The 13,194-nt window shown below is 36.6% G+C and overlaps 1 protein-coding gene across 1 annotated transcript in view; it reads left to right on the forward strand.

The window, feature by feature from the left end:
• ltn1 (listerin E3 ubiquitin protein ligase 1) overlaps positions 1-11,430 on the forward strand; it is a 23,981-nt gene extending 12,551 nt beyond the window's left edge. The window contains exons 19-30 of the mRNA XM_084104641.1: positions 409-551; positions 650-785; positions 2,835-2,979; positions 3,239-3,449; positions 4,572-4,809; positions 5,510-5,590; positions 6,305-6,491; positions 6,705-6,876; positions 7,444-7,664; positions 7,754-7,948; positions 9,786-9,953; positions 10,440-11,430. Of these exons, the coding sequence (XP_083960767.1) occupies positions 409-551; positions 650-785; positions 2,835-2,979; positions 3,239-3,449; positions 4,572-4,809; positions 5,510-5,590; positions 6,305-6,491; positions 6,705-6,876; positions 7,444-7,664; positions 7,754-7,948; positions 9,786-9,953; positions 10,440-10,514 (1,972 nt within the window). The 3' untranslated portion in view covers positions 10,515-11,430. The remainder of the gene's footprint in view (positions 1-408; positions 552-649; positions 786-2,834; positions 2,980-3,238; positions 3,450-4,571; positions 4,810-5,509; positions 5,591-6,304; positions 6,492-6,704; positions 6,877-7,443; positions 7,665-7,753; positions 7,949-9,785; positions 9,954-10,439) is intronic.
• The last annotated feature ends 1,764 nt before the right edge of the window (positions 11,431-13,194 follow it).

Genomic DNA, 13,194 nt, shown 5'->3' on the forward strand with positions numbered 1-13,194 from the left:
GTTGGAAACAGTCGGGATAATGTAAGTACACAACTAACAAAAAAAAAATAACATAGATATAGTGATTTTTGCTATTTTTAAAGCAAAAAAGTTACATATTGTGCCTTTAAAAAACAACGGTAGTGTCTGTAACTGTAATAGCTGATTCAATATTCATAGCACTGGCCTCTGAGACAATTCTAGTAGTTTCTCTAGGCTGCTGCAGCAGCAGTAATGTTAAACAGCATACGTTGTTGTGAGAAATGTGTGAATATGACCCTTCTCAGGACCCAGAGGAACCTCAGCCAGTCAGCTTATACATATACACATGATTACTGCTGTCCATTACCACAGTGTTTTGGTGAGAAATGTCAGCCTAACCAGGTTGTAACATTCCTGATAATTCTGTGGCTTGTTTGTGTGTGTCAGTTTCTTTCCCCTCTCAGAACACAGTGTGAGTACGGTGCAGGCGCTGTGTCCATTTCTATCCAGTGAAGAGAGAGAATCCCTCATCGCCTTGTGTGTCGCAGAGCTCCTTAACTGGCAGGACGGAGAGCAGGATTGCATCGATAGTGAGATACAGATCATATCCATACTGCACATGATGAGTCACATAGGCTGAGCAACACCAATCTCACTCACATAACTGATGTGAAAAACTAATGTGTAGGTGTGCGAGGCTGTCTGGCCGTGCTGCTCTGCTGTCTACAGGCCGACACGGATGTGGAGGAAGAGATCTTGCTGGCTGTCGTAGACACAATTGCAGAATGGAGGAACAGCAGAGAGGAGTGGTTTCTCTTCAACAGGTGAATCCATGCCTCAGCTATGTGTATCTCTGTAATGAGGAAGACGGCAGTGGCAGTCATATTTATTATGTCAGAGCTATGGCCGTGATGCTCATGGGTGATGCAGGATTCAAGACTCAGTCCCTTTCTGCTCTTCTTTCCACATCTTTTCAGTAAAAAAAAAGCAAATTAGAGTAATAATAAAAATGTATATCTTTAAAGGGGTCATGACATGGATTTTTATTTATTAATTTAATATGTTCCTTGAGGTTTACTTATAATGTTATGAAGTTTATTGCACAAAAAACAAATATATATCCAGCCTATAGTGCGATTATCTAAAACTATTTGTAGATTTTTTGCTCTAGAGGCAAATGTATTTACACACGTGTGACGTCACAGGTTACCCAGTATCAAAACAAGCTGTTTTTGGGGCTTGATTAAATACACGCTTTGTTTATAATGAGGAGGACATTTTAAAGTGTCCATGAAATCAAAATGGAAGTTTTTGGCTTTTAGAATGAATTTGTTAGCCTTACTGTTATCTATAAGCTAGTGTGCTCCAAAACAATGACAAAATTCGCGTTTAGAAGATATAAGCATTCAAAACTTAGTCTCTCACTTCCGCCAATATGGAACAATGATTCTGATGACATCACTTAAGCTTCTCATCAGATTTTCTGTCCAATCAAATGCTCTCTAGAATCTGAAGCTTCCTGCCCTCTACATTATAAATAGATGCTGAAGCTAAAATCAGTCACTTGTTCACACATTTACTATTTTCTGGTGAATGGCTGGTGCACTATTTATGGGATAGGGAACGATTCAGACACTGTAAATATGCTTTAGTCTGGTTTCATGTTAGTGTCACGCGAAGTGCAGCAGCACGCACATAGTCTGCTCGACACGATAGCACAGAGCGGATCATATGCGTGAGTCTTCCCAGACCAGAAAACGTATCGGACCCATTTGAATTCTGCACAATGCTATATTTAAAAGCAATATGGAGGAGAAACGGTTCGAGATTAGGTGGAAACTGCAGCTTTGCCAAGCACAACAGCTTTGGCCGAGCTGTGATATAAACAACATGCTATTGGCTATTTTAAAATAGGGGAGGAGCTGTTCGATTATGTTCCGCTTTGTCTTCCTGTTTCAGTGGAAACACAATTTAATGTTGATGTTTTAATGGTTCAAATACTTCTTATATGTCAATAGATCAAGGCAAATTTGATTTCTCATGTCATGGCCCCTTTAAATAATGCATCAAAAATGTGAAATCCTTTCAGGAAAAAAAACATAATGCCAAAAACAGAAAAATCTACAAAAATGATTAACTATCCCCTCTTTACTATATCTTTTAAGTTGAAAATTAAAAATGGAAAAATAATTAGCAATAATAAAAACAGCTACCATAACAATTTTAGATGTATCAAGAATGTGATGCAACTTGAAATGATACATAATAATAATAATAATAATAATAATAATAATAATAATCAAAACTATTTCCTATCCACTCTTTACTAAATCTTTCAAATAAAGAATACAAAATATAAAATGAATAATACATAAATATGTTAATAACATTAATATGTAATAAAAAAGCTATAATAATTTTAGATGATCAAAAATGTGAAGCAACTTGAAATACACAACAATATAGAAACATTTTGTAGAAAAACAGAAAAATTTACAAAAATTTCTTTACTATATCTTTCAAATAAAGAATGCAAAATATCAAAATGTATTAATTAATTATATAAAATGAAAGCGTAATAAAAAAATAATAGCTGTCATCAAAAATGTGAAGCAACTTGTAATACAAAATATAAACATTTGGCTTAGTATGCTTTTAGAAAAAAAAACCCTCAGACAAATAAACAAAAAAAATTATATATTTTTTATATCTTTCAATATAAAATGAACAATTAATGAAGTATAAGTATAAAATAAATGGCAAAAAGCAACAAAAATGATTCAAGTTCATTGTTTTTACAGTCTTTTATATCCATTGATTCAGATAACGCAGGGCCTAATAACCTATTCTCTTTTCTTTGTGTCCATTTTCAGTGACCTTGGAAAAGTTTCCGCTGCAGGGCTCTCATTGGCAGTAGAAATTATGCGCTTCCTGTGCTGGATGGTGGATCATTCTCCCACAGTCTTCGGAAACACTCATTGGGATCTCCTGCTCTGTTCAATGCTGGCATGGCTTGAGGTGATATTTCTCTTTCCATCTTCATTCACACTGTTTTTATGCAATATACAGACTCAAAGTGACACACTCTTTGTCCCATCCAGATATTTCTACCCCAGAGCAAAATCAAATCTGCATTTTGAACAGATCTTATTTTAACGCCAGGTGTAAATAAGATCTGAGATGCTTTATGGCTGATCTTATAAATAATCACGCCTAATCTGAGAACCGTTCTGCATACGGACGACAATCCAAGCAAATGTTTGTGTCTTTTTCACAGACTGCCAGTGAGAACACCACTGTTTTCTGGAATCCTTGGGTACAGCTGTTTGTGTGTGAAAACTGTGAGCTGATTGTGAGGCTGAGTGAGTTTTTCACATCGCCCCCTGCTGGTGTGGAGCAACTTCTTCCAGAGCTGACCTCAGAGTGGAAGGAGTTCTTTTTGGAGGGAATTCACAACCTTCTGCTCCCACTGCTTATTAAGATCCCCAGTGAGTCACCTTAACAGGAACCTTTGTTATGTTTGTAGTTTAATGACTTTTTTAATTTTACACTACGATTCAAAAGTTTGTAAAAAGAGTAATTTTGTAAAATATTATTATAATTTATTTTGACATTTAATTGTTTTATATCGTAAGTGTCTTCAGTCACATGATCCTTAAAAATCATTATAATATGCTGATTTGATTCTCAAAAAAATAAATAATTATTATCAATGTTGAAAACAGATGTGCTTCTTAATATTTTTGGGGAAATTGTGACATTTTTTAAAAATCTTATCAAACCCAAACTTTTGAATAGTAGTGTAAATGTTTCATGAAATTCATGTTTTAGACATGCCATCTCAAAAAATATGACTGAAAACATAAAGATGCAACTTTTCATAGAAGATTTAACCGTCTAAACTGTCTAACAGCTAAGGCACAGCATGCTATCACTATAAAAATATCCTGTTAAATTTACTGTAAAAAACTGTAATGTTGTAATAATGAAAGTGAAGTGAACTAATAATGAACAATACTTCTGTAGCATTTATTATTCTTAGTTTGTTAATCTCAACACACATTTTTAGGATCAAAAGTTGTATATCTGTTATCATTAGTTGATGCACCGTGAACAAACAAACATTTTTATTAACTATCATCAACAGGTAAATCGACACTGTAAAAATATATTGCTCACTGTTAGTTCATATTAGTTAATGCATTAACTAATGTTAACAACTGAAACCTTATTGTAAACTGTTACCAACATGGCCAATACTTGTGTATATATTGATGGATTATACGCAAAACATCATCAGGGTAACACATATGACACTAAAATACTGCATAAATATAAGCTAAAGAACACAAAACATCCTAAATTCTGGGAATGTCCTTATTTTTTTCATCATTAATTGTATGGTTATTCATAGTTTCTACTTGCAAAAAGCATACATTTGACAGTATTTTACTGTTAAATTGTATATAATGTTAGAATAAACCATTTACAGTTTTTCACAATACAGTTGATGCTAAGGTAACTTACAGTTAAACAATTAACTCCCCCATCATGGAAACATGATGTCTTTTGGTTAACAGACTACTTGAAATGTCAAACTTCTGTCTCAGCGGACTTTACAGAGCCGGATGACCCTTTGTTCCCCCTGCCGGTGTTGAGGGCGATGGGGGAGGCTCTTACCTACATCCCCGTGGAGCTGCTCACTCAGAATAAACTTCCTCCTCGCTTCGTAGCCGACCAGAGGAGCAGTCTGCCAGAGCCCCTCCAGACCCTGCTGAATACCCTCTCGCCCCTGCTGCTCTTCAAAGCCCGCCCGTTACAGCTCGCTGTCTACCACATCCTGCACAAGTACAGACTCTATTACTTTCTTTAACTTAAGACTTTAAGACTTACTTTTAGTTCAACATAATACATAGATATACCTTTTACATGATCAGCAACTATGAGCACATTAGCATATGACCGAAGTCTTGAAGGAACAGTAGCAAAAACAACCCCTTTAATACTAAAGGGTCATGTTAAACTAAATAAAAACTGTTTGTGCTGCAAGAAAACTTGTTTAACATTATAATTGGACTTTAGGGCAAAAAATAAAATGCTAAGTGTAGAATACCGCATTAAGGAGTCAGTATGTGTCTTACCACCTAGACATTATCTTTGTTTTCTACCTGTTCTGCAGCGTCTGCAGAAACGCTATAATGGACTTTCCTGTAAGTTGCTTTGGTGGGAAAGTGTCTGTCGAGAACATAATTGTAAATGTAATTGAAATGAATACTCCAAGGGACGGGCAGTTTTTGCATAGCCTTAAGGTCATATTGTACGGAAAAAGTTTAATCCACAATGCGTTACGCTTTGGCTTTAATTAAATGTGCTTCATTGAGAGCACAAGCCTCTGGGAGAGAAACAGTTTTATATTCCAGGGGGTTAGCTGAGATCTCCTCTGTGCTGTTGCTGTAATGCTATGTCCATTACAAGCCTTTGAATGAGCCTCAGCGATGACGTCAAGTCGTCTCAGGAGAAATGTGAGTGATGTGTTCGTGTCTTACAGGGTGATGCCTTTGTTGCCGGAGAGTGACAGCGAGAGTGCCAGCGCTAAATCTGAGGACGAAGATGGAGAAGAACCATGCTTGTAAGACACATGACGATGCACTTTCTCACACACACACATGCACACACACACACGCTGGGTTTTCATGTTTTATGGGGACTTTACATGGACATAATGATTTTTTTTTTTTTTGTACTGAAAAAACCCCCCATCAATCTGTATGATTTGTAATTAGTTTTCCTCATGGGGACCAAAAAATGGCCCCAAAAGGGCAAGGATTTTGGATATTGCCCTCTTTGCCATCCCCATAACACAGGGTTTACCTGATTTTTATTGTTTATTAATGCATTATTTATATATCTTATCAACTAAAATATACAATAACTAAAATATACAATAACTAAAATATACAATATCTAAAATAATGAAATAAACACCCTAATGTACATTAAAGAGTAAAGAGTATAATCATATGTGACCTCTGGTAAAACCTCTCAGTTTTCACTGTAAATGTATGTTTTTATAATATTATTATTATTATTATTATTATTATTATTTATTTTTTATTTATTGTGTTATTCCATCCATCCATCCATCCATCCATCCATCCATCCATCCATCCATCCATCCATCCATCCATCCATCCATCCATCCATCCATCCATCCATCCATCCATCCATCCATCCATCCATCCATCCATCCATCCATCCATCCATCCATCCATCCATCCATCCATCCGTTTTATGGTTGACCATGTCCCAGATCTAGGAGACTTACTGTGTGCACTTCCTACAGGTCTCCTCCGGCAGCGTTGATGAACATCATTTCTGCCACAGAAGAGCTACTGGAGAATATTCTAGGTGGTGTGCAAGTGGGTGAGTTTGCAGTGGTACAGGCCCTCAGTATGGAGCACTGCTGCATTCTGGGATATCTTCTGTCCTGGAAACTCCTTTTTACCTTCTTCAAGGCTTCATCATCTCATGTGAGTTAATTATCAGTGATAATGCTCTGTAAAGCTGTCAATCATTGCCTCATCATTTCTGATACACTTCTAACACAGACATTTTAGAGGTTAAATTGATGTTCAGACGTTCATGCCCATTTGATTGTAAATGTGAAGAAAGGCTACAGTACTTATTTGTAATGCAAGCAAGATGTCTTTTGCATAGCGAAAACATTTATCTTTGTGTTTCAGCTGCGAGCTCAATACTCTCTGCACCTGAAAAAGACTCGTTCTCTTCATAAACTACTGCTCCACCTGTTCCGTCTGATGCCAGAGAACCTATCAGTGCCCGGACAGCCAGCAGAACCCTCAAGCAAAGAACCAAAAACCTTCTTCACTGAGACTTTGTCTCTCTCCCCTCAGAGTATGTTACAGATCATTAATAACTGTGGTTCTCACTGCCAAAATTATTTATTGCAAGCAAAAATGTTGCTAAAATCAAACATTAAAATGTTATAAATATGTTAATGAAAATTATTTTATTTAAATGATTAATTTAGTATTGTAACTAGGCGCAATTATTTTATTGTTTGTTAGTATTATTTATATACTATTTTAGTATTTATAAAAAAAAGTTTTCATTTTTATTTTAAAGTTTTAGCAAGTTTTTTTTAGTGTTTTTTTATATTTCTATTTATCTTTAATTTATTTTTTAAGTTTTAGTCATTTTAGAATTTATTCTTATTTGTTTCAGTTGTCAAGGCAACATTTCTAATTCCTAAATTTTTTTCAGTTCGTTTTTCATCTAATTTTTGTTTTATTTTGGCTTTATTTCAATTATTGAAAACAGTTTTAGTTAACAATACCAACACAGCCTTCTACCTGCGACCCGATCAGAACGGACCAACAGATCATTTGACATCCGATGATTTATAACATTTATGCATTTCTCTCATATCTGAGATCATCTCACTAAGTGTGTGTGTTGTAGAAACTGAAGGTCTGCAGCTTGAGGTTCCCCATCTGGCGTGCTCCGTGTACTATGGTGCGCTGAAGGACTTGCCCGCAATGGTGCGTCTGTGGTGGAACAGCCAAGAGAAACGTGTCTTCAGCACGGTGGATAAATTCACCAGCAAGTACGTCAGCGGCGTCTTGTCTGCGCAGGAGATCGCCTCTGTGCAGTCCAGCACCCAGACTTTTGAGAACATGATGGTAAGCCAGGGTGGAGAGTTCAGGAGAAGGACGTGCTCTGTGCTTAAGTGTTTTTTTGCATTGTGATTTGATGCATTTTGTGTTCACAGGTGAAAGCGCGTTCTGCCACGCGGGAGGTGATCGCTACTTACTCTGTCGACGATATCTTCATCGAGCTGGTGATTCAGTTGCCTCAGAATTATCCCCTTGGGTCTATCTCGGTGGAGAGTGGGCGGAGAGTGGGTGTGGCCGTTCAGCAGTGGCGCAATTGGATGCTTCAGCTCAGCACGTACCTCACACACCAGGTACAGGAAGTACAAATGCCCTCTGTATAAACCTTTTAATTAAAACGGTAATAACATTTAGTTTAATAAAAAAGATTTATAGACTACCGTTGAAAAGTTTGGGGTCAGTAAGATTTGTTTGTTTTTTTCCAAGGTTGCATTTATTTGATCAAAAATATACAGACCCTTTCCAAAAAATTTGAATATCATGGAAAAGTTTATTTATTTCCATAATTCCATTCAAAACGTTAAACTTCCATAGATTATAGATTCAGGGCCCACAACTTAAACAATTTCAAGTATTTAGTTGTTTATTTGTACATAATTTGGGCTTCCAGCTCATAAAACCCACGAAAACAGGATTTCAAAAAATTAGAATATTACATGAAATCACACAGTAATTACACAGTGATACCATGGTCATTGAACCAGGTTTTGGTTCTTTTGGCAGTGTGGGCAGGTGCAAATCCTGCTGGAAAATGAAGGAAGCATGAAGTGCTCTGAAAATGTCCTGGTAGACGGCTGCGTTGACTCTGGATTTAATAAAGCACAGTGGACCAAAGTCCTCTTTTCTGATGAGAGCAAATCTCATTTGGAAACCAAGGTCCCAGAGTCTGGAGGAAGAATGGAGAGGAACACAATCCAAGATGCTTGAAGTCCAGTGTGACGTTTCCACAGTCTGTGTTGGTTTGGGGAGCCATGTCATCGGCTGGTGTTGCTCCACTGTGCTGTCCACTCAACGCAGCCGTCTACCAGGACATTTTCAGAGCACTTCATGCTTCCTTCAGCAGACAAGCTTTATGGAGATGCTGACTTCATTTTCCAGCAGGATTTGCACCTGCCCACACTGCCAAAACCTGGTTCAATGACCATGGTATCACTGTGTAATTACTGTGTGATTTCATGTAATATTAAAATCTTTTGAAATCCTGTTTTCGTGGGGTTTATGAGCTGGAAGCCCAAATTATGTACAAATAAACATCTAAATACTTGAAATCGTTTAAGTTGTGGGCCCTGAATCTATAATCTATGGAAATTTAACGTTTTGAATGGAATTATGGAAATAAATAAACTTTTCCATGATATTCTAATTTGTTGGAAAGGGTCTGTAGTAAAAAACTAATATTGTGAAATATTATTACAAATTAAAAAAACATTTTAGCATCATATCTCCAGTCTTCAGTGTCACATGATCTTTCAGAAATAATTCTAATGATGATTGGCTGCTCAAGAAACATTTCTTATCAACATTGAAAGCAGTTACGCTGCATGTTTTTGTGGAAACTGTACATTTGTACACCTTGTAAAAAAAAATTCAGCATCATTTGAATAGAAAGTTCAAAACAACAGCAAAGAAAAATGTAATTTAAATTTAAATGCAATTTTTGATCAATTTAATACATCCTTGCTGAATGAATATGATTAATTTCTTTTTTTAAAAATCGTAATGACCCCAAACAATTGAACCTGGTGTATAAAAATATTGAGAAACCTTTGCGAAATTTAAACTTTAATTAATTAATTATTATTATCGCAGGATATTGTTTTTTCACCTATAAATATTCCTACTTCATGCAAAATTTCACCTTTAGTTTCCTAATTTGACAACTTCTGAAAATCTGAAAACTGGCTTTAAAACACTGTCATACTACAAGGTAGTGCTGTTACAGAGAAGCTAAAAAATTTTCTTTAAGTATCCAAATACTTTTTGAAGCCACTGTAAATGTTGCCTTATCTCTTTAGGTTGGAATTGGCCAAGTTGGACTGGTTTATTAGAGAAACAGTCAAATAGTGCTTAATATATGAAGAATAACTGAAGATGCCCAAACTAATTTAGATGATGTGTTGTGTCTGGTAGAATGGCAGTATTCTGGAGGGTCTGTCGCTGTGGAAGAACAATGTTGACAAGCGTTTTGAGGGGGTGGAGGACTGTATGATCTGCTTCTCTGTCATTCATGGATCCAATTACTCGTTGCCAAAGAAAGCTTGCCGTACCTGCAAAAAGAAGTTCCACTCTGCCTGTCTGGTGAGTGCTGCATACACCATCTCTCGCTCTTCCATTGTACTTATTTTTAGATGAATGTTTTTAAACACTGAGAGTAGTAATTGTAGTTATGAGCATTTAATGTTGTTTTATGAATTTCCAATTTACATCACTATCTAGAATATCTGCAACATGAAACCCGTTTTACTTCTGTAATCTGACTTGCGTATTTCTGAGTCAAACAGGATATTCAACTGTATTCAGAAAGTAAATGGACTCAATTTTGTTCTTAAAATGTAATACTGTGACTGCATCCCTTTCATATCAGAGGTTTAAAACCCTATAGAAGGTCACCAATGCTCTTGAAATCGAATCATTTCCCCTCCGCATTGAAGTTCTCAATCCGTCTCCATTTATTACTCCATTTCTGCGGATATTTCAGAATCAGCTAAATCTGCAGCCTTGAATGTTCTCGTGCGCTTCTCGTTCCTCACTGACTGGTTGTTTCCATTTTCTTTCATTCCACAGTATAAATGGTTCACGTCTAGCTTCACGTCTAGCAACAAATCCACGTGTCCTCTGTGCAGAGAAATGTTCTTCTAAGCTCTGTCTCCATGGACACGAATGAGAGGTGAATGACGTCCATGGCGAACAGCTGACTCAAAAAGAAATGTTCTGTTTGTTTGTTTTGTACATATGATTTTTGCAGTGCTGCAAATTACCATGACCTTTTAGTTTCTGACTCTGAAGATGTATCCAACAACATCCATCACAAACAGCTAAATCAATGAATAAACAGTCGGAATTCCAGAAAACAAAGTGCCGGACTGAATTAAAGACAACTGGACTGGACAATAAGGCTGAACAAACATATTCCTGGCCTTAAAGGAATAGTTCACTCATAAATTGACATTTTGTCATTATTTAATCATCCTCCTGTCGTTCCAAACCCGTTGTCCATGTCATTTTTATTTCTGTGGAACACAGAATTTTGAAGAATCTTGACACTCTTCTCCACAACACATCTGTCAAGCTCCAAAAAAGAACATAATTAAAATAGTCAATTAATTATGTGCTATATTTAAAAGTCATATGACAGATTTGTTAAAGCAATGGCCCAAAATTTAGGTTGTTATTCTCTGAAATAAATATTTTTTTTGCACATATAGATTTGGAATGACCTAGATAAATAATCACAAAATATTAGTTTTTTTGCATATGAACTATCTCTTTAAATTCAATTGAAATGTCCAAGGTGGGAAGATGGTTTGTCACAAATCTGGTGAAGTCATACTGCTCATAGCTTCTGCTAATGTGGAAAATAATGTATTTTGCTCTGGTAAATGTGGGACCATATGGATGATGACCTGTGTAGAAATAATTGACATAGTTTTGGCTTTTAATCTTAGTTTGATTATATTTTGTATGATGACGCAATGCTGTATGCTGCAGATCTTCAGTTGTCATGGATTGTGTTTGACACACAATCTGTGGTCCAGAAATACAGATGTTTATCATACTTTCAGCCTCACTGTTTATCATATGTTATTTTACGTAATCTGCTTCTGTCAGTCACTCTGTCACATTATCTGTGCGTGTGTCTGTTCCTCAGAGTCATGGTAAATGATCTATTGAAGCTCTTGGTCTAGCTGCAGTTTGCATTTACGCAGGGAAGACATATATTGAAGAATAATTTCAGAGGCAAAAAAGGTTGGTGATCAAAGCACATCTAAATCCATCTGTTGCTCAGCTATTAATATTTAATAGACATTCCCACTGAATAGCCACATTTATTGCATGATGCAGAGCACTCCCTGAAACAAATATGAACAAACCCATGTGTCTCCTCTAGCCATGTTTAAATTTTAACGTGTTCATGTTATTGAAGCTTTCGTAAGTATATGACAAGCGGGACAGGTGATGCCTTTGATCTGCGATCCCATATGGTTGTGGATTTCCTCTACACAACCATTGTTACCACACGGTTTACACATTATGTTGTCAAACCACATGACTTTTAATTGGCATATTTGCGTTACAAATAAGGTTTGTTATAACAGTCTCATAACAGTGTAATTAATCTGTAATTACATTGCAACAATCAATATCTGCATATAGATAATTACAGTGTTGTATGTGTATATGTATATATGTATGTGTATATATCCATGTACTTAATAATAAGACAAGTATTCCCATCTATTTCTTAAATGCAAAGCCTGCACTAGCTGCTATCAGTCATCCTCATTCTGTATTGTTGCCTGAATCTGTTGCCCTATACGCCGTGACTGAGGCTTTTCTCCTCAAGAGGATGGGGCAGAGGTCCCCCAAAACCAGAAAGAAAAGATCATTTTCGGTTGCATGTGAAGGAAGCTAATGCTTCTGGGTGCAGAGAGGAAGGATTTAGAGCTCTCGGGGAGATTTAGTTGCCTTATCTATGATAAAAATCAATAGCGGTAAAGACTACAATGAGCACAGGGGAGACGGGATTGTCGGAAGGCTCAGGATATATTACGCGAGGAAACGCATACGTTTTTGTCCCTCTTATGTGCCGAGAGGACTGCCTTAATGGTTAACGATGTATCAGAAAAAAGTCAGCGATAAAAACGATGGAATGAGAGGAGGAAGAGAAAAGGTCAACATTCTAGAATTAGTGTGGACAGTTTCGCAGAGTTCACACATATAACGAGCACTGTCACAACAACCTCTCTTGATTTCCTCTTGCAAAAGCCTTTTATTGGATTTATTAGGCCCAGGATGCCAATAGCAATTTCAGTGTTCCTGTAAAATGCTAACACCATAGCTGCTAGTTCTTGGAAACAGGACCAATTATACCGCAACTGCTGGCGCCAAAATGGCAGTGCTTCTTAGGTCTCAGGTCTGTCTCAATTGGCATTTGAGTCATTTATTGTTGTAATGGAGAATTTGATTCTATTACATGGTTGTTTGGAAGTCATTAGGTAATTAAACATGACAGATGTGGTCTGAGATGATGTGGTGTTTTAAGACCTTGATATTTAAAAAAACGGGCCCATCAGTGTTCATAAGCGTCAAGTGTTCAATTCCACTACCACTAGGTGGCAGCATTAGATGGTGTCAATGTAAGTTTGCCTGGGATTTGATGCTTTTTTTCAAATCCTCTTTCAGAGATGTTTTATTCATTCCGCTCAGTGTCAAGAGATGGTTATTGCTCTAAAAATGGTCAAACCAAAGCCATCAGCAAAATGTAATTTATTGTATCCTCAATGCCAGATTAATGACTTATATTGGTAGGTATTGGATG

Source organism: Abramis brama (assembly GCF_963993115.1).
Source record: "Abramis brama genome assembly, chromosome: 25".
Classification (NCBI taxonomy): Eukaryota; Metazoa; Chordata; class Actinopteri; order Cypriniformes; family Leuciscidae; genus Abramis; species Abramis brama.